Source organism: Lygodium microphyllum, chromosome 9 (genome assembly GCF_053477565.2).
Source record: "Lygodium microphyllum isolate KBCC chromosome 9, Lygodium_microphyllum_v1.1.10, whole genome shotgun sequence".
NCBI lineage: Eukaryota > Viridiplantae > Streptophyta > Polypodiopsida > Schizaeales > Lygodiaceae > Lygodium > Lygodium microphyllum.
The window spans coordinates 156,113,531-156,132,987 of record NC_141143.1 but is presented as its reverse complement, the minus strand read 5'-3'; the positions used below and the strand labels follow the sequence as shown (position 1 = coordinate 156,132,987).

Genomic DNA, 19,457 nt, shown 5'->3' with positions numbered 1-19,457 from the left:
CTACTGGCTCTCCAAAGTCAGATGACGATCAGGTTACATTCTTCTTGAATAAGTTGCTCAAAAAGTACTTAGAAAATTGGATCTTTTTCCATTTTGTTGAATTGCTCAAAAATGCCATGGAAACTGTGAAATACAAACCTCCTGAGAGATGGAATCTATCAGAGATCATGATCTTAGCAAGCCTTACAGAAATTACATATTATCAATATACCAAGGTATCATCGTGCGATGGATGGAATGCCTGAGCCAATCCACCACTTGGAAGGCACGACCTCGTCTATACCGTCAATACTAGGGAGACAAGAAGCGTTTCAAACTTTTCTACAATCTTGGAGCCTAAGATGGAGGCAATGATCGATGCATTGATACCCATGGATACCAAGACATCTGATTTGCTAAGAGAGGAAGCATCCATACCATTATATGATAGGTACCAAGTATCTTATCTGAAGACGCTGCTTACACTCATAAGTGTGCGAGCAAAATACGGGTGAAGTGATACGAGTGTGATCGAGTTGTTCAGCTACCTTCTACATACGCTTCATTGATTTCTTTTCGGTAGCATTATAAAAAACAATTGTGCTTTTTCAAAGTGTTTTATGATTTCTTTTCAGGTTGCTAAAGTATCATATATTACCACATGAAAATACCATACCTAAGTCTCGTAATGATGCGCGACATGTTTTGCAAAGCTTCGCATAGACTACAATAGCACCCATGCATATATCAACAATTGTGTGTTGTTTCGAGGAGAGTACGAGACTATGTAGATTGCCAACCTTCTACGAGATTGAGTGCCAATTCTTGCGTTACGCTAGGTTGTATGATCAAGTCCACAAAAATCCTCATCAAAGCCTTATTCAGAGCAAAGGGGGTTGGTTGCCTCTTCTTCAGGAGGGACAACCACTAGTGGCAAGAACTCGCTAGATGCGAAGGCAAGCCAATCAAAGGGTGACTCCTCTTCCTCAAATGGAACCAAAGAATCTAGATCTATATTAACAACAACTCCCTAAGAAAAAACGGTTTTGCACACATTGCCAGAGAGCAGGCCATATGGACGAGGGAGTGTCGCTCCAAGGCCCAAGGTCTTCCACCTGAAAAGCCTCCGCAGACAGCTACGACTGCACAATCCAATGGGGCTAACGCCCTCCGCTCCTGCTTCATTTGCTCCTTCAGCACCCGTTGTTGCTGCTGTTGGACATGTGGCTCGAGTACAGCCTCAACGGCCCATCTCTTTCACTATCTCTGAGGGATTGACTAATTGGTCTGCCGGTTCCGATCCCGTTGCACTTCATGTATCCAGCTCACCTTCCTCTCCACCTTGTAAGGTGTTCCCTTGGCAAAGCCCTCCTACTGGACATATGCAATGGTAGCCATCTTCTTCGACTCACGTGCCTTTAGGTCCTTTCGGATACCTTAGGTCATTCTAGCATTCATTTTTTGCACTCTTAGAGTCGGACCCATAGGATTCATTATTCTTAGTTGTTCCATTTTTTTGTCTTCCGCTGCATTTACTCACACACATACACATTCATTGCATTTATTTTGAGTTAGATTTTCTTTCTGTTCTGTTTTGCTTTGGAGCATCTCACCACTAACCTCTGTGTTTGCAGATTCTCATCTCTTTTGCAAGAGCTTGTCTTTCAATATAGGGCTAACTTGCAGATTGCTTTGGTCCTCCTTGAGCTAGAGACGTGGGGATGCGCACCATTCCTTTCATGGTTTCATCATCCTAGGAGTGCTTGCTCTTCTTCCAACATGGCGGTTTCCCCTCCCGAGACGAATCGTGCAACATCTCTCTCGATGCTATCATGGCCATGACTTCTACCTTACTCTTCTAGTGGGGTGCTTCTTCCACTTCATCCACTTAATCTTCTTTCATTCCTTATGGTTTTCCGTACCATATGAAGACCGACATCAGGCTCCTCTTCCTTCTTCGGCATCTACATCCAAGTTGAGAGGGGATTCCTACCCTTCTTGGTATTCTACAGGCTTCAACACTTTGTCTTCAGCATCGGCTTCTTTCCCCTGTTGTACCTTACCCTTTGCATTGCATGATTACATCATCCTTGTACTAGGACGCTTGAGCAAGTGATCAATTTCTCCATGAGGGACACTATCCAAGTGGCACCTGCTGCATGAGCATTCTTCAGCATGTAGCATACTTTGCATCTCATTGTGTAGAGCACCACTTGCGCGGATACTAAGTTGTTTCCACCGGCGGCTATTATAAACACACCACCATCTTTCTTCATCACATGCATACCTCATCACCTATTTCTCCTCCTTATCGACACCTTGAGTGGATGGGTTAGCTTGTACTGTTTTGTGATGAGTTGGGTGTACCCTCCCTACTCCCATCTTCTAGGTCACTTTTACTCGGTCGGCCACATCCCATCAAATTTACTTCACTTATTCAAAAAAAAAAAAAAAATCAATGTAGTTCCATCCGCCTTTGTAGGGCTTGGTAGGCCACTGAGCATCCGACGTGCACCCTTTGTCTGATACCCTGTCCTCTTTGGGGTAACTACTTGGATTCCCTTGGCAATATAAACATCGCCTCTGTAGTCTCGGTAGGCCACTCGGCAGCCAACGTGCACCCTTTGTTCGATGCCTTGGCTACTTTGGGGTGGGACACCTTGGGGTACATAAACATCACAATGGTTGGTCTAACCTTTCAGCTCAATTTTGGGCCTAAGAGAGCGTGTTGAGCTAAAATATGCATTACTTACTGATTAGCCTCTTAAACAACCCCAAAATACACTAAAAATGCTCTTTTAGAGTAGAACCCTAAACCGGGGAGCGGTTCGAGAGAGTTCAGTGGAAACCCTAAAACGAGGAGCGGTTCGAGAAAGTTTAGTGGAAACCCTAATTTTCGGGCGCCCTTCCACATCTATAAATAGAGAGGCTGCCCCCATTCAGCCATCATTCTTGTTTGCGGGTTACACCAACCCACACATCCTCTGCTACTATTGGCGCCCAATTTCCAGCTTGTAGCCCGCCTCCATATGCTGTCCAGCCATCATCGACTACAGCCACATTATCTTCAAACTATCCATTGTTGTAGGCGACTGCTCCAGACTATCCCAAACTGTTGTTCAGCCTGCTGTCCATCATCTCCAGGGTCAGCCAGCCTGCGTTTTTAGCATTGCAAGCCCTAACAGTTTCAGACATTGTTTCAATCTGCTGTTTACAGCAAACTGTGCACAATTTCTAGCCTCCGATCGGTGGTGCACTGCTGCGTTTACCAGTTTCCAGCCTCCAGACTACTGCGTTTTGGTGACCAGCCTGCTGCCATTCACTATTCAGCACTCCTAAACTCCGACTGGTGGTCACAGACTTGGGATCCGTCTTCCGTGGACGTCACACTCCGACATTGCTCTGCCCTTGAGCACACTATACACTCTCACATTCATTTACAGCATTCATTCACTTCAAAGTTGTGTTCTCTCTCCCTTCTTCTGTTTGTGTTTGAGTTTTTCTGTTTGAGTTTTGAATTTTGCGTTTAGGGTTTGAGTTTTTGAGTTTTGCGTTTAGGGTTTGAGTTTTGCCCTCTGTGTCCGTGTCTTTGTCTGTCTCTTTTGTGTTTCTATCGTGGTCGTACACTCTGTGTATCCTCAGTGCAAACCCTAGCAGTTTCCTTCACACAAGTACACACAAGGGGCTAGTCAACTGGATCCAATGTTGCATAGGAGTTAAGTTGAAATTGCAACAAAGTGAAAGTATAAAGCATCACAATGGTTAATGGGAAGAAAGACTTACAACCTAGAGGAGGTTTCAAGGCAAGTAAAGTTAGAGGTAAAATTTCCATATGCTTCTTGGTGAAGCTCCAACATTGTTTCACCAATGGATGTAAAATGGATGGAAGAGGATGACTTGGCAGACCATCCTCTGTTGTTGCAACTTTACCTAGACCCCTTTCAATTAGAGCCGACTTTATTTCGGGCTTAGTCAAGTTGAGCAGAGTGGGAGTCAAGCATTGTCTGATGCTCAAGGGGAAGGTAGCACTTCCACTCCAATTTTGGACAGCTCTCGTATGTAATGGATCTCGAATGTATTCAGCATGCATCCAAGGTACTATGCTAACAATATGTCTGCCATGAGGTTACTACTCAGTGTACTAGTCATTAGAGATATATGCAGATGAGTATTAGCCTCACCTAGGTGCACTGAAACTATACTTTTGCATCAGTTCATGATCAGTTGGGCATGAACTTTTGCCTCAGTTTTGGGATCAAATTCCGATCAATTTCAGCTGAGTTTTTTATCAGTTTGAGAACCATTTATGATCACTTTTGGGACCAGTTTTACATCACTTTTTCAATAGATTGTTGATCGATTTTAACAATCAGTTTGTGATCAATTTGGGGTCACATTTACTGCAGTTTGTGATCAGTCCTCCAATCAACAAGTGATCAATTTATGCTCAGTTTTCAATGGTTTACATCTTGTTTCATAGTAAATGCCATTGACAGTTTTAGCCATGGTTTATGCTAAGAATATGCTTTACTATGGTTGTGAAGTCAAAACAGTTAAGAAACATGAGTCATGGCTACATCCAATGGGTTTCTAGCAACAATATCAACTATCCACGAGAAAAACAATAGCCAGCAAACACACCCGGAACTATTACTGTCTAGCTAATGTTCAAATATAGAAGTGATTACACAATGATTTCTAGACCAGATGATAAAACCTTGTGCACCTCTTTCAACATGAACTTCAACGGATGCATACCCATGGAATTAATCCACAGCCCATTTGGGCACCTACCAGTAGTATCCCAAAGCATGCAAAGTCAATTCCTATTCTTGGCATACATGGTAGGGAAATCATAACCTTTCCAATTGCAATCATAGCATCTACGAAAACAAGCTGATACACAATCAAGCAACCTTCAACCTCCACTGAGATAGAAAATGCTTGTTTTAAAATTTTCTAAATATCGGCCATGGGTCTCCTTCACACCATGCGAATCAACTATATATTATTGTTGCATGATAGCGTGCAACCACTGCTGAATCCATGAGCGCAATGGAATAGAGGCAATGTAAAAGAAGATAAAGCACTTGTCATGAAAAAAGACAAACGATTTCAACAGCTTCTTGGTGTCCGCGTGTATCCAAAACATCCTCTTTGTCAAAGCCTTGCATGGTATTATAGTTGTGCTTGAAACCAATCTTCCTTCTCAGATAGGGTGGTAGATAACCTGATTTAACACTTATTACAGCAAGCAAATAGATTCACAAATCTGAAATAAAACTTTATCACAAAAATCTTGGACAGCCAACACCCAATTGGTCCCAAAATTGACGCCCCTTCTGGTTTTTCTTTAACTTGTATTGCTATGAATTTGCGGTACATTGAGATGTAGACTGAACTCTCTACAAATTCCAATACTTTGGAATGTCGCCAATGACCAGCAGCATCAGGATCCAATTTTCCCCTTGATTCTAACACAATGCTGGCACAAATTGAATGGAGAACACTTGCATACGGGCTGATGCCAATGTGGATGTACAATCTCTATCACATCTGCTGTAATTGCTTCAATTGCAACAACTGCTCTGATCTTTGGGCTTCTATTTAATGGACATCCACTTTGAGGTGGCTGTGAAACCCTAATTACAGCAGTAATTGGGTCTGAATTCAGAAAAACAGTGCTGAATATCTTCAGATTTGCTGAGATGAGGGAGAAAGACAGAAAAGGGGGGAGAAACCTTCAATCTGATGCCAAGAAAGTGCTGTAACAGCAATCCTCTCCTATTTAAGAGAGAGAAAGTCAAGTCATCTGCTGGTTTCTAGGGTTTTAATACTGTCTAAAACCCTAATTTCTAATACCACCAACTATCAATGACCTTGTTTATAGGGTATCCTACTACTTACAGCCCCAAAATCTACTCCAGACCAGGTTTCCCTGCTGTCCCAAAGCTTCAGCAGTTGTCTCCCGACTCACAACAACTGAGTTCTCCCCTCTCAAATCTGCCCCAAACAACCCAGAATGGGAGAAAATAGCCCAACATGGAATATACACTTGCAAAAACGAGTTGCCTAGTTCTTTGGCCCTACTCTCATCAAAATGACATTAAAGGCTGCCCCAACCTCAATTTTAAATCCTAGCCTCTTTGAACTTGAAAGTCTTGAAACTTTACACAAACCTTAGTCCAAAACATTAAATCATTTAAATCTCTAATCCCCATGCCACCAAAAGTCATTTCCAAGGGGAAATTAAATGTCCTTGGCCAAGATCTAACTTAGACATCCCACTAGCACCTGTCCATTTTTCACAGCTTCTACCAATAACCCCCACTACAAAGGCTAGGATTATTTGTCACCGTGACAAACATTTAATCTCACATCTGCACCTCACATGTGCACAATTTAAGTGTCCCAACTTAAGTATTTGTTTGGAAAGCATTTCGATGGCTAATGTGTTTAATGGATTTGGCAAAGGGCCTTCAATTAAAAATTCACATCGTCATGACAATGTTCCACATATTCTCAAAGTAAGGGGTTAACAAATTCCAACACACGCTCCCAATCTTTCTCCTCTGATACATGACACTAGCTTGTAGCTTAAGTATAAGAGAACATCTAAGCCATTTGTGACAACCATGTGGCTGACACGTGCATCAGACCATCAGTGTGTTTACTGCATTTCATTATGGGCTTGGGGACCATTCTAGTAGCCTCATTCCGATCCACAGAAAGGCTCACAAACATAGACAGCAAGCAAGGTGGAAGAGGCAGGATGCTGGGATGGAAAGAGCAGGGTCACCCACCCCCCCCCCCCCTCTCTCTCTCTCTCTCTCTCTCTCTCTCTCGTGAAAGGTAACTATATTAATTACGAAAAAAAGTACAAGAATACAAGATACAGGATGGCTCTATGTGTGTGTGTGTGTGTGTGTGTGTGTGTGTTTTAGTGTTTCTAGTTATTTGTCGTTTTTTAGTTAGATATTTCCTTTTAGGATATGGTTTCTTTATTCTATTTGGGATACATGATGGTTCTTTGAACTTCAGATGTATCTATTACTGTCTACTGTCTCATAGGCTGATTTGGCCTTTTGTAGACATTAATACCTCTCACTCTCTTTTTTTTCGTAAAATACCTCTCTCTCTCTCTCTCTCTCTCTCTCTCTCTCTCAAATATGACTGACTTTTCAAATGAAAAAACAATGTGATCCGGTCACCAAGAATGCTGATAAAAAGCCACTGCTAATGCAGATCCCTTCCCTCCCTCCAAAGAGCCATGACATTGTACCATATGGTCAACCAAAGATATTAAAAACAACAAACAGCATGCTCTCTATTAAACCCCTCCCTCATTGCAACTCTTCTCTCCAACTATTTGTTGTCCTTCTGTAATCCAGCATCCACCTCACTAATAGACCACAACAATTATTTTGGATGCTACATTTCATTATCCCTTTTTATGTTGTTCTCAAGAAAAATTTATTTCCTAGAATCATCAACATAATATGTTATCACGTCAACACAATTCATTTAAACCATCAAAGAACAATAAGCAAACCATTGTACACAATAGATTATCTTCCTGTACAAAGAGTACTTTGAATCAGGGAAAAGTTTGTAAGCTGAATAAACACACCTTCTAATGCTGCAAGAAGTGCACTTTTGACAAGCTCAAGAAACTCTTCTGAAGCTGTCAAAAACATGACAAGACATGGACAGGAACACTCAACAGATTAGAACTTCTCCATAAATATGAACTTCCATGTTTCGTTTTCATTTAACAATAATAGAAACTGCACCACACAGCAGAACTAACTATGCTCTCAAGTAGAGGTGCTTGTACGAACAAACAAAACGATGCATAAAAACAAAGAGATTACCATAACTTGAGATTATTTCTAGACTTCAGCCAATGTTCATGTGTGGCAGTAAATGGCATGTTCGTAGTTTAAGAGAGATTCACAAGTTTTGTTTTTCCTAACTACTAGCCACATGGATTTATGCTACTCCATGCTTGCCACACTACTAAGTGTAGGCCTAACTATTCTCTAATACAACTATTTTTACAAGATTGACAAATTGTATTAGGTTTTTCTTTTCCATCCAGCATAAAATCTATTCTCAAATTTATGTTTTGACCAATGCACAATCAACATTGTACAAGCTTGCAAAAACTAAACCACCTGTCTCTATCCTAGAGCTTGGATAGAGCTTTGATATACCTTATTTTCTTGAATAGGTTGTAGAATTTTGGCAAACACCAAGGGTATTTCTAAGTATCCAACTTGAAACTATTGAACACCAACTACTCTGGCTCAAAGTACTTTGCAAGGTCTCATTCAATGACTCTAGGTTTTGAATGGCAATAGAAAGTATCATGTTGTAATAAGCCATTTATTGCAAAGCACCATGAACAAAGAGTTTACATAACCACAATACTAATGCAACACCTTGTTGCAGGCTATAGATGGTGGTTCCCATGGCACAAAAAAATATCCACCACTATCCACTGCAAAAATGTAGTGCACTTTCCACTCAATCCTGCACCTTGATGAATGTTGCAGTTGACATACCCCTGTTGAAAAAATGACTAAGAGACAAAAGAGACAATAGGGTTTATGGGGAGAAACACAAAGTGTGTACAACAAACACTAAGAGAGAAGAAAAAACTCAGAAACACAAGAACACGGTGATGATGCACTAAACCATGCTATGAAGGAAAGTTGTTACAGCGGAGCCGAAGCTCAAAAGATGACTGCACTGTCCTGTTTGAATCACCCAGCAGCACCTACAGGGAATCTAAAGCGAGCAAAGAGCAGTCCTCTGATGACGTTTAAGATGAGGAAGATGATCACCAACTATCGAGGGAGTAAACCGCAGTCCTTAGATGCCAAAAAGATGGCCTAGCTGCAAAATGCAAATGCCAGAGATGTATGAGCTGCCAAACACAGATGAGGACAGTCCAGATGCTGACACCAAGAGGAATAGGATGACACCAGATGATGGAAGAGTCATCTGGCTCCAAAATGCAAATTCCTAGGGGAGATGAGCTGCAAACGCAAAGCAAGAACAGCCCAAATGCTAACAACTAATGCCAAGTATGGCCTCCAAGTACAAGCATGTTGACGCCAGACCATAGGAGGTGACACTAGGCAAGGGGAAGCCCTCTAGAAGGGCAAATGCAAATCCAGAGTGACACCTGATGAGGAAGAAGCTCACACCAATGTAGCAGATAACGGCATCAAGCTAAGGGAAGGCCTCTAGATGCAAAACACGAATCATAGGAAGACGCCAGACTAATGGGAGCTAATGCCTACTCATGGAAAGCCTATGGATGCAGCAAAAGCAAACTGCAAGATGACACCAATTGATGGAGACTAATGCTAGGGTGATGGAACGCTAACATCTATGTTGCAGATGTTGATGCTAGGCTGGAAGAGCTCCAAACGCAAGTCCTGATGATGGAAACAAAGCGCCTGAAGGAAAAGGGTGACCATGAACTGTGATATCCTCCAATAGGGGTATGGGCAGCAATGGAATGGAGAGAAAAGAGTGTCGGAGTGACAGAAGAAGAGGGGTGAAGAATGACTAAAGTGGATGGTGGTGGTGGAAAAGAATGAATGAAGTGACATCCTATTTATAGGCTAAAGATGATTGCTACATTGATAGATGAAGATTGAAGAAGATATGGCTCAAGGATGGAAAGATAATGACTGATTGGGAATAATTGGTAGCACCACGGAAGAAGAAAAAATAGAACATGCATTGACAATATAGGCACTACCAATTTTGAGGGGTCTTTAGTGGGTCCTTCACAGAAACCTACAAGCCAACTTGCGCTCTTCCTAAGAGGTGTGTGAAACTTCCTTGTGCACAGTTTGTCGATTTGGAATGCATGATTTGCAAGTAGCATTTGTCTTCATGGAAGTATATGCCCCACTACACGTGGACTTGCCCTTCTCTTTGGTTTTAGCAGTTGTAGATTCGTTAGATTGGCCCATCTTCTTGCGCTTCTCAAAGGGAGTAGGCAACTCCATGGCCCACTCCAAAGAGTCTCACCATTGTGCCTCCATATCAACTGAAATGTTAGTTGCAAGCTGTCCATGAACTTGGAAACAATATCATCCTCTAATAAGGAAAATTGACCTGTAGATCTGATCTATAGGGCAGTGAGCATAAACTTACAGCACACACACTATTTAATTCAGCAAAGAAAATAAAGTGAAACAAAGAACTTGAGACAACAAAGTATGGTACTCAATGCCACAGTAAACTATGCTCTTATATCTCAAATTCTTCAAAATCAAGAGCCTACTACAATTCATAAGGCTCTTGCACGGATGTTGGTAGTGCTATGCATGTTGAGCTATATTTAAGCGAGAAAAACCAGACTCGGCACTTGGTTCCTCATCTAAAGAAGCGGAAAGTGATTGGCATGAAGTGGGTCTTCAAAGCCAAGTATCTTGCAAATGGGACCTTAGACAAGCATAGGCACAGCTTGTTGCCAAGGGCTTTTCTCAGAGGGCAGGTTTACTTTGGGCCTTTCATCCGTCAATGGAGAACCCGCAATGCCACGGCCAATGTTGAGTTAATGCATAGGTTGCTTCTTGAGTTCCAATCTCAATTACAGCATTTTCCCCTCGCATCTAAGCATTAAGAGTCATCTCATTAACCCCTTTGTGGCACAAGACCACACTCTAGGTATCAATCTCGATTCTGAACTTCAAGAGTTTTTCACTAAAGAACAGGATGATCTAAAAGTCAAGTTGGCCAAATATCAGCAATTACTCGCCGAGTTTGCCACTACTAGCTCCCCGAAGTCAAATGATGATCAAGTCACATTCTTCTTAAACAAGTTGCCCGACAAATACTGCCATTTTATCCAGCACATTATCTCATTACCTAGATTGTCGACCTCCTATGAGTTTAAGTGTGAATTCTTGCGTTATGCAAGGCTACACGATCAAATCCACAAGAAGTCCTCCATGCACATCCATTCAGAGGGACAAGGGTTGGTTGCCTCTTTATTTGGGAGAGAAAACCAACAAAGGCAAAAACTCACAAGATGGGAAGGCAAGCCAAAACAAGGGTCACATCCCTTCCTCAAACGAAACTAAAGAAACACGACCCCTTTGGCAGAAAATCCCTGAGAAAAACAGGTTTGCATCCACTGCCAGAAATCAGGCCATGTGGACAAGGATTGTCATACCAAGGCCCAAGTTGTTCCAACTAGAAAACCACAACACACTTCTACAACTACTTCCACTTCAGCCGGCTAGTTTAGTGGGGCTATATCTCCCATTGTTGCACCGTCTACTCCATCTGCCCCAATGGCTATTGGACATGTGCCACATGGACAGCCTCAATAGCCTATATCTTTTACCACCCCTAAAGGATTAGTTGATTTGTTTGCTAGTGACTCACCTATTGCACTTTACGTATGCATTCCTAGGGTATCCACTGTACCTTCTAGGATCACTTCCCCACCTCGCCATACGCAATGGTGACTACACACTTACCCTTTGTCCTTTTAGACTTCTTCTACATATTTACATACCCATTGCATTGCACTTAGCTTTGCTTTCCTTTATTTTCAATTTTACTTTTTTGGAGCATCTCATTACTCACTTCTATGCTTGCAGATTATGCTCTCTTTTGTAGGGCTTTTGTATTTCAACGTAGGGCTCACATGCAGATTTACACCAGTCCTTCCTGCACTTGAGACAGGAGTTGCACGCCATTCCTTTCATGGTTCCATCTACTTGGAGTCTTGCTCTTCTACCAACATGGAGGCCTCCCCTCTTGCAGTGCATCATGCAATATCTCTCTTGATGCCATCATGGTGGTCCCTTCTATCATTACTCTTCTAGTAGGGATGCTTCATCATCTTCATCCACATGGTTCTCAGCACCACACGAAGACTAATATCATCAAGCTCCTCTTCCTTCTTTGGATCGACGTACAAGTTAATAGGAGGTTCCTACTCTTCTTAGTATTGTACAAGTTTCAGCACTTGTCTTCGACATTAGCCTTTCCCCCCCTGTTGCGCCTTCTCTAATGCGTTGTATGATTTCATCATCACTCAACTAGGACACTTGGACAAGTGAACAATTTTTCCACAAGGGACACTGTCCAAGTGACACCAACTACATGAGCATTCTTCAACATGTAGCATACTATGCATCCCATTGTGCAAAGCACCATTGGATAGATCCTAAGCTATTCCCATGGCATATTACACCACTATCCTTCTTCACATGATCCTTTATCACCTTTCCCTCGTCATCGACATCCCCCAGTGGTTGAGTAAGATTATACTAGTTTGTGATGTGTTGAGTGTACCATTCCTCCTCTCATCTTCTCGGCCACTGTTGATCGACCGCCACCCATAAAATTAACTTTCAACCCAAGAAAAACAAATAAACAAAAACAAAAACAAAAGTTCAATGTGGTTGCATCTGTCTTTATAGGGCTTCGTAGGCCACTGCGCAACCGATGAGCATTCTTTGTCCGATGCCCTGTCCTCTCTAGGGTGACTATTTGGACTGCCTTGGTAAGATAATCATCACCTCTGTTGAAACCAGCCTTCCTTCTTGGATAGGGTGGTGATAACCTGATTTAAGAGTTAATTACAACAATAAATAAATGCACATAAAATGAAATACACACTTTACCATAACATTCTTGGACAGTAGACTCCCTGTTGGCCCCAAAATTGGCGCCCCTTGCAGTATTTCTTTAGCTTCATTCAATTGGAAGGAGTACAACTTGAGATTCTTCGATCTCCTCCTGCTAACCAATTGCTCTTGCTGTCATAAATGACCAGCAAGCCTTTTGGGTCATTTGGCCCTTTATTCACCCAAGACTTCTTCTCCAATTTGACCCTTGGCTGGCCAAATGCTGTCCCAAATCAATTTGGGATGGGCTGGCTCCTGAAATCCTTGATAATCTTCAATTATCAGCTGATTTCAGTCCCTTGAGCCTTCAATCTCTGGCACGGATCCCAAGGTGGCTGCTAAACCCTAATTTCTGCTGTAAATTAGGGTTTACTGCAGAAAGTACAGATCAGCCCACCAAAAATGGCTGAGATCTCCTCCGAATAGCTAAGAATTGCTGAGAATGGTTGAGCATAGGTTGAAGGAGATGAGAGAATGCTGTAGAGAGAGAAAATTTTGAGATTTGTCGCGAAGAACTGATCAAAATCAGCTGCTGCCCTGCTGTACTAGCCCCAAACGGATGCACCGACAACAATAGGAGCATCAGAGACTGTGATCTTTAGGAGAAAGTGTATTAGCAACAATTGCCAGCTTCCCAAGGTCAAAAATATGCAATCTCCATCACCAAAATGATCTCCAATGGCTGAGAAATGGCTCCAAAAGCTGGCAGCAACAGTCCAACACCTCTTACCAACAGCTCCAAAATGAAAAAACGAGATTTCCCTCTCCCTTCAGCCCTATTTAACCTTTCCTCCACTTGCATGGGAAAGTTTTGCCAAGTGGCAACTTTCTTAATCCATTTTCAGCAATTTCTAGCCATTTAATTAATGAAAATTAATTCAACCCTTAATCCATACCCAAAAAATCGACCTTGCCCATCCAAAAATTAATTGGCTAGGCCATTTGCAACCCAAAGTGGTCCCATGCATTAATTGACCCTTGGACGAGCATTAATCCATTAATTAATGCCTAGTCGCTATAGTGTCACCACTGACACTTAATGGCCAATTAATGGTCCTAGGGGCAAACTGACACCAAAATTCACCTAGAATCTAACAACTGTAACTTGTTACAACTTTTTGCCTTTGACACCCATCTTTTTCACAGGGTCCTTCGGCCTTCAACTGTGAAAAAGTAGCTTGCACCTCACATGTGCAACACATGTGCATATTTTAATTGCACATTTGATTAATCCTTTAATCAAATGTCAATTAAACATAAGCAAAGCATCAAATTTTCACGTCCTTGTGACATCTGTAGTCTTGGTAGACCAATGGGCAACCACCATGCACATTGCAAGCCTTCCCTTTCAGACTCAATTTTGGGCTTGAGAGGAGATGTTGAGTTAAAACACACTTTACAACTAATTAGCATCTTTAAACACTCCCAAGACATGCTTAATTAATGTAAAAAGTAAAAGTGGTGTGTGCTTCAAGAGAGTTTCAATGGTCCCCCAAAACCTTAATTTTTTGGGGCACCCTTCAACATCTATAAACAGACAAGCTACCCACCATTCAGCCTCATTCTTTTTATACAGATTTTAGCCATCAAACTTCACCAACGTGGTGATCTACAGTTCACAACTACTACCACTCCTTCCACAGCTCCTCCAATGCTTGACATCTTCATCCATTGTTGGTGCCCACTATCTGGTGCCCCACACTTGGCTGCCTTCGACATCCCCATCATCGCCAACCCTCCTATCAAAATATACGACACTGCAAAGAGAGAGTAGGTTTTGCAAGGAGAAACACAGAGTATGCACGACAAACATTGAGAGAGAAGAGAAATTCAAAAACACAAGAATAATACAGTGATGATACACTGAAACGTGCTATGAGAAGAAAATTTGATACAGTGGAGCCGAAGCTCAGAAGATGATTCCATTGTCTCCTCTGAATCAGATGGCAACACCTATGGGAATCTGCACAGTGAAGGCAGTGAAGCGCTATCCTCTAGGTAGTGAGCTATCGACGCAATCACTGAAAGGTAAAGGACTGTTGTCAAGGAAGCCAACCGCAGTTCTCTAATATTGTCGGAGATGAAGAAGACGATCACCAACTGTAAAGGGAGAGAACCGCGGTCCTTAGATGCCGAGGAGGGATCCTAGTAGCAAAATGCAAATCCCAGAGTGTATCAGAGCTATCAAACACAAGGAGAGATCAGCCCAGATGCTAACAAAACTGACGCCAAGGATGGTCACCAAGGTGGAAGAAGCCTCATAGACAGTCAAATGCAAAAAATGATGACGCCTAGAGGGACAAAAACTAACGCCAGGGTGGGTGTTGTCACCAAAGCAAGCTGCCAAACGATCCTCCTTTTGCACGAGAGAACTTAGTACACATCAGATGCATCTTATTGCCTTGAGCATAAAAATATAAAAGCCAATGCAAAATAAACTCTATGGCCTACAAGGGAGAGGTGGCCAAACGAGTACCTGAGGGTAGACGCATATACTCCAGTAGTGTAGGGAGCAAAGATCCATGTTGGCAAGTATTGGTGAGGATTCCAATGAAGCTGGAAGAGAAGCACCCAGTGGTCTGTCCATCTGCCTATGAAGAAGTCATAGCACGAGGGTATCAACTAGGAAAAGGGAGGATAGATGGGAGAGGAAGAGAAGGGTATCTCTATCTCTTGTTGATGTAGCAGAAGTGAAGGGGGAAATCAGTAGATGCTGTTGCACCTACAACTTGTCTTTGCCTTACTTGATAAATAGGGTCTTTAGGTCTCTGAGCTCTAGCACTCTTATACCATGTCAAAATATGCGACAATGCAAAGAGACAATAGGGTTTTCTAGGAGAAACACAAAGTGTGTATGGCAAACACTGAGAGAGAAGAGAAACTCAAAAACACAAGAGCACAAGGATGATATACTAAATCATGCTATGAGAAGAAAAGCTGATACAACGAAGCCAAAGCTCAGATGATGATTGCATTGTCTTCTCTGAATCAGCCGGTAACACCCGTGGGAATCTACATAGTGAAGGGAGCGAAACAAATCCTCCAACTAGTGGGCTATCGAAGTAATCACTAAAAGGTGAAGGATAGTAGTTGATGGAGCGAACTATAGTCCCCTAATGCCATCGGATATGAAGAAGATGATCGCCAGCTGTTGAGGGAGCAAACCACAATCCTCAAATACTAGGGAGTGAGCCTGGGCAGCAAAACACAAATCCCAAAGTTGTCAAATGCAGGGAGAGATCAGCCCAAATGTTGACCATTAATGCCAAGGATGGTTACCAGGGTGGAAAAAGCCTTGCAAACAGTCAAACGCAAAAAAGTCATGACACCTGGAAGAAGAGGAATTGACATCAAGGTGTGGGTGCTATCGCCAAAGTGAAGACTGCTAACACCAAGCTACAGGAGGAAACGTCAAACAAGAAGGCCTCCAGATAGCAAAACGTAAATCTAGAGAGAGCCTCCATGAAAGAAGTTGATGCCAATGCTGGAGAAAATGACAACACAAGCTGGGAGAGCTCCAAACACAAGACCTAAGTGATGGAACAAGATGCTTGAAGGAGAAGAGGAAGAGTGAAAACGAAATGTGATGTCCTCTAGTAGAGGTATGGGTAGCAATGGAGAGGAGAAAAGAGTGTCAAAGTGACCAAGGAAGAGGGGTAAAGAATGACTAAAGTAGAGTAAGAATGAATGAAGTGACTGTCTATTTATAGGCATAAGCTATCTAGGGTGACGCATCACTAAGTGTGCGCCCACTGATGAAATGACCAAAATATGGACACCAACCCTTTTTAGGGCTATTAGTGCAAAATCCTAGTTAAAGTGTGTAAACTAAAGAAGCAGTTTCTCAACACTTCCTACTGCTTGCATTTGGACTCTACAATCCCAGGCATCAAGTGGCAGCCCTCCACTCCTCCAAGCAACCTTCTAGAGCTTGCATTTGGCCCTCCCCTTTGAATGCGACAGCTAGTTGTGGTCTTCCTCCTCCAAGCGCCAGCTCTATTGCTGCATTTACAGCTTCCTACTACCACCCTCTGCTCCTAGCATCATCCTTATTGTTGTCTCAATCTCCTCACTCCCTGGTGATCATCATTTGGTGTTTTTCTCATCTTCTATACTCCAACTAGTGATCGCAGTTCTTGGGATCCATCTCCGGTGGACGTCACTCTCCCACAGTCCATTGCTCTGCCCTTGGCCATTCTATACACTCTTACGTTCATTTACAACATTCGTTCACTTCAGAGTTTCTTCTCTCTATGTTTGTCTCTGTGTTTGAGATTTGAGTTTTGCGTTTGCGTTTTGCATTTTGTGTATAGGGTTTGAGTTTTGCTTGTCTCTCTCTCTAAGTCTATGTTTCGGTCTTTGTTGTGCATGCTGTGTTTCCTCTGTGCAAACCCTAGCATATCTTCACAGTGTGATCACGCTCCTGCAAAATGCTATGCAACGATGTCACTTGGACAGTGCCCTCGCAGGAACATTGTTCACTTGCCCAAGCACCCTTTTAAAATCATAGTCATCCTGATGATGCAAATGAAGATACAAAGTACAATATACATAATGTCTAAATCAAAATCTATAATCAGCACCTTGTCACCAATAAGAGAAGAAAGCCGCTCCCTCTCAAACTGGAAGAGAGAGCAAAGGAAAGCACCCTCTTCCTATCAATCTAGATAAGTAGGGGAGAAAGCACCCACACTGATCCTGGGTAGTAACTACTATGACACGGACCAATTGACCACCTTGATCAATGTCTACAAAATTGTCTTATGAAGGTACAAACCCTAAGTGAATGGTGCCTAGCTTAACTTGCTCTCTGGTGAAATGAAAATGTACTCCAACATGCCATGTCCCAAGTGTAATGATAGGGTTACCAGCTAGTGCAATCGCATTGTGGTTGTCGCAATAGAGGATAGTCGTGTCAAGAAATGAATGAGCAACCAGAGAGAAAGTAGGGTTTGCAAGGAGGAACACAAAGTGTGTACAGCAAACACTAAGAAGAGGACAAACTCAGATGAATGAAACGAAATAATGAAGTGAATCTTATCCAAGAGTGCCATAGCACAAAGGATGCCCTAGAGCAGGGAGATTGCTCAAGAAGCCTCTGAGTATGCAATGCAAGGATGATGACTTATGATGCTTGGAGCAAGGAGACTACCATCAGAGGATGAGGAGCCTTTGAGTCTGCAAATGCAAGCCTGAAAACTAACATCAGTTAATAGGGAGTGGCGCCAAAGAAGATGGAAGAGCTAGAAACTCAAAATGCAAATGTCAAAAACCTCTAATGATTATGACACCAATGTCAAAAGATGACGTACCACTGAGACAGTAGGGTTTGCAGGGAGAAACACGGAGTGAACTCGGCAAACATGGAGAAGAGAAGAGAAGAGAGAAGAAACTCTGATGAATGGAATGATGAAGATCTGAATCATGGAGTGAATGTGATACAAGGGAACAAGGGTGCCGTAGCACAAGGAAGATGATGAAGACAGCCACGAACAACGAACCACAATTGTCCTCCTGAAGGGGTGTGAAGGTAGCGGAGAGGCTGGAGAGAAGAGGTGACAAACTGAATGAATCAGCCGTGAGGAATGAATGAGAGAGTGGCCTATAAATAGGCATAGTCATTCTAGGAAGGCGCCCCCTTTTAGGGCTACAAACCCTAAATGCAAAACGCAGAAACGCAAAAACGCAAACTGCGGGTGAAGGGTGAACGGTGAAGGGTTTTTTGACAACCAATTGGGAAGTGTGATATGTCTGATGAAGGAAGCAGCCAGGACGCAAAACACAAGATCCAACTAACTCTAATGATGACCCTTGCTAGTGGATGAAGACACCTGATGAAAAAAAACCACCTAGACAATCAAACACAAGGTGGAGATGACACCTCGAGGAGGAGGACGCTCTCACCAAGATAGGGAGGTTGATGCCAGACTAAGATATGCTATCGCCAAGGTGGAGAAACTAATGCCAAGCTCGGAATGGACTCCAAACACAAACCTGATACAGAGTAGACAAGGTGGAGAAGCTCATGCCAGGACACCAAATGCAAACCTGATGCAGAGTAGACAAAGGGCCTAAAGAAGATGAAAGGAGAGAGGAGAGAGGAGACAAAAGTCTCAAAAGAAGTGAGGGTGGTAAGACAAGTGGTTCAAGAATGAATGGGAGATGCCGTATATAAAAGCATGAACAGTCTCAAGCCTCGCCCACTAAAGTCTCTTGTACGGTGATCCAACTCTCTCAGAAGACCCTAGAAAGCCTTTTTGGAGATGAAAACTGAAACCAAAAAAGGGAATATAAAAGGGAAATTGTACAGAATGATATGGTTTCTCAACAAGTTGATGCAGCACATGGGAACTAAGGTACCTCCATGGTACCATCAAAGAGAGCTCTATACTCAACCTTAGGCATGGAAGCCATCACATTTCCCACTTATGGCTGGTCCAAGAGAGGGGAACCGTGCCCAAGGTAAAGAGATAGCTACCATGGGAACCCGAGGTGTCAAGTTCTCCTGTCCAATCAGAATCTATTTACTTGTGCAAAATAAACTAGAACCATAAGTCAAGCCATGAGAATAGGTACATCTCAAATATCTCAAAACACAAAGACATGCAATCCAACGTGACATCCTAGCTGCAGTGAAATGCTGACTGAGCAATTAACTGAGTATGCTTTATCTAGACTAGTAAGAATTGACCAAAGCAATATCCCTACTATAAATCTATAGATGTGCTCATCGAAGGGCTGGCCCAGAGTATTCTTAAACAAGTGGATGGTGGGATCAAGAGGCATGGCCACAGGCCATGTCTAGTC

The 19,457-nt window shown here is 42.6% G+C and overlaps 1 protein-coding gene across 2 annotated transcripts in view; it reads right to left on the bottom strand.

Moving 5' to 3' along the window:
* The window catches only part of LOC148031760 (sec23/sec24 transport family protein), a 151,395-nt gene that overhangs the window by 109,929 nt on the left and 22,009 nt on the right, over positions 1 to 19,457 (bottom strand). For both annotated transcript variants that reach the window (XM_087685415.1, XM_087685414.1), the window contains exon 3: positions 7,610 to 7,663. In XM_087685415.1, the coding sequence (XP_087541541.1) occupies positions 7,610 to 7,663 (54 nt within the window). The remainder of the gene's footprint in view (positions 1 to 7,609; positions 7,664 to 19,457) is intronic.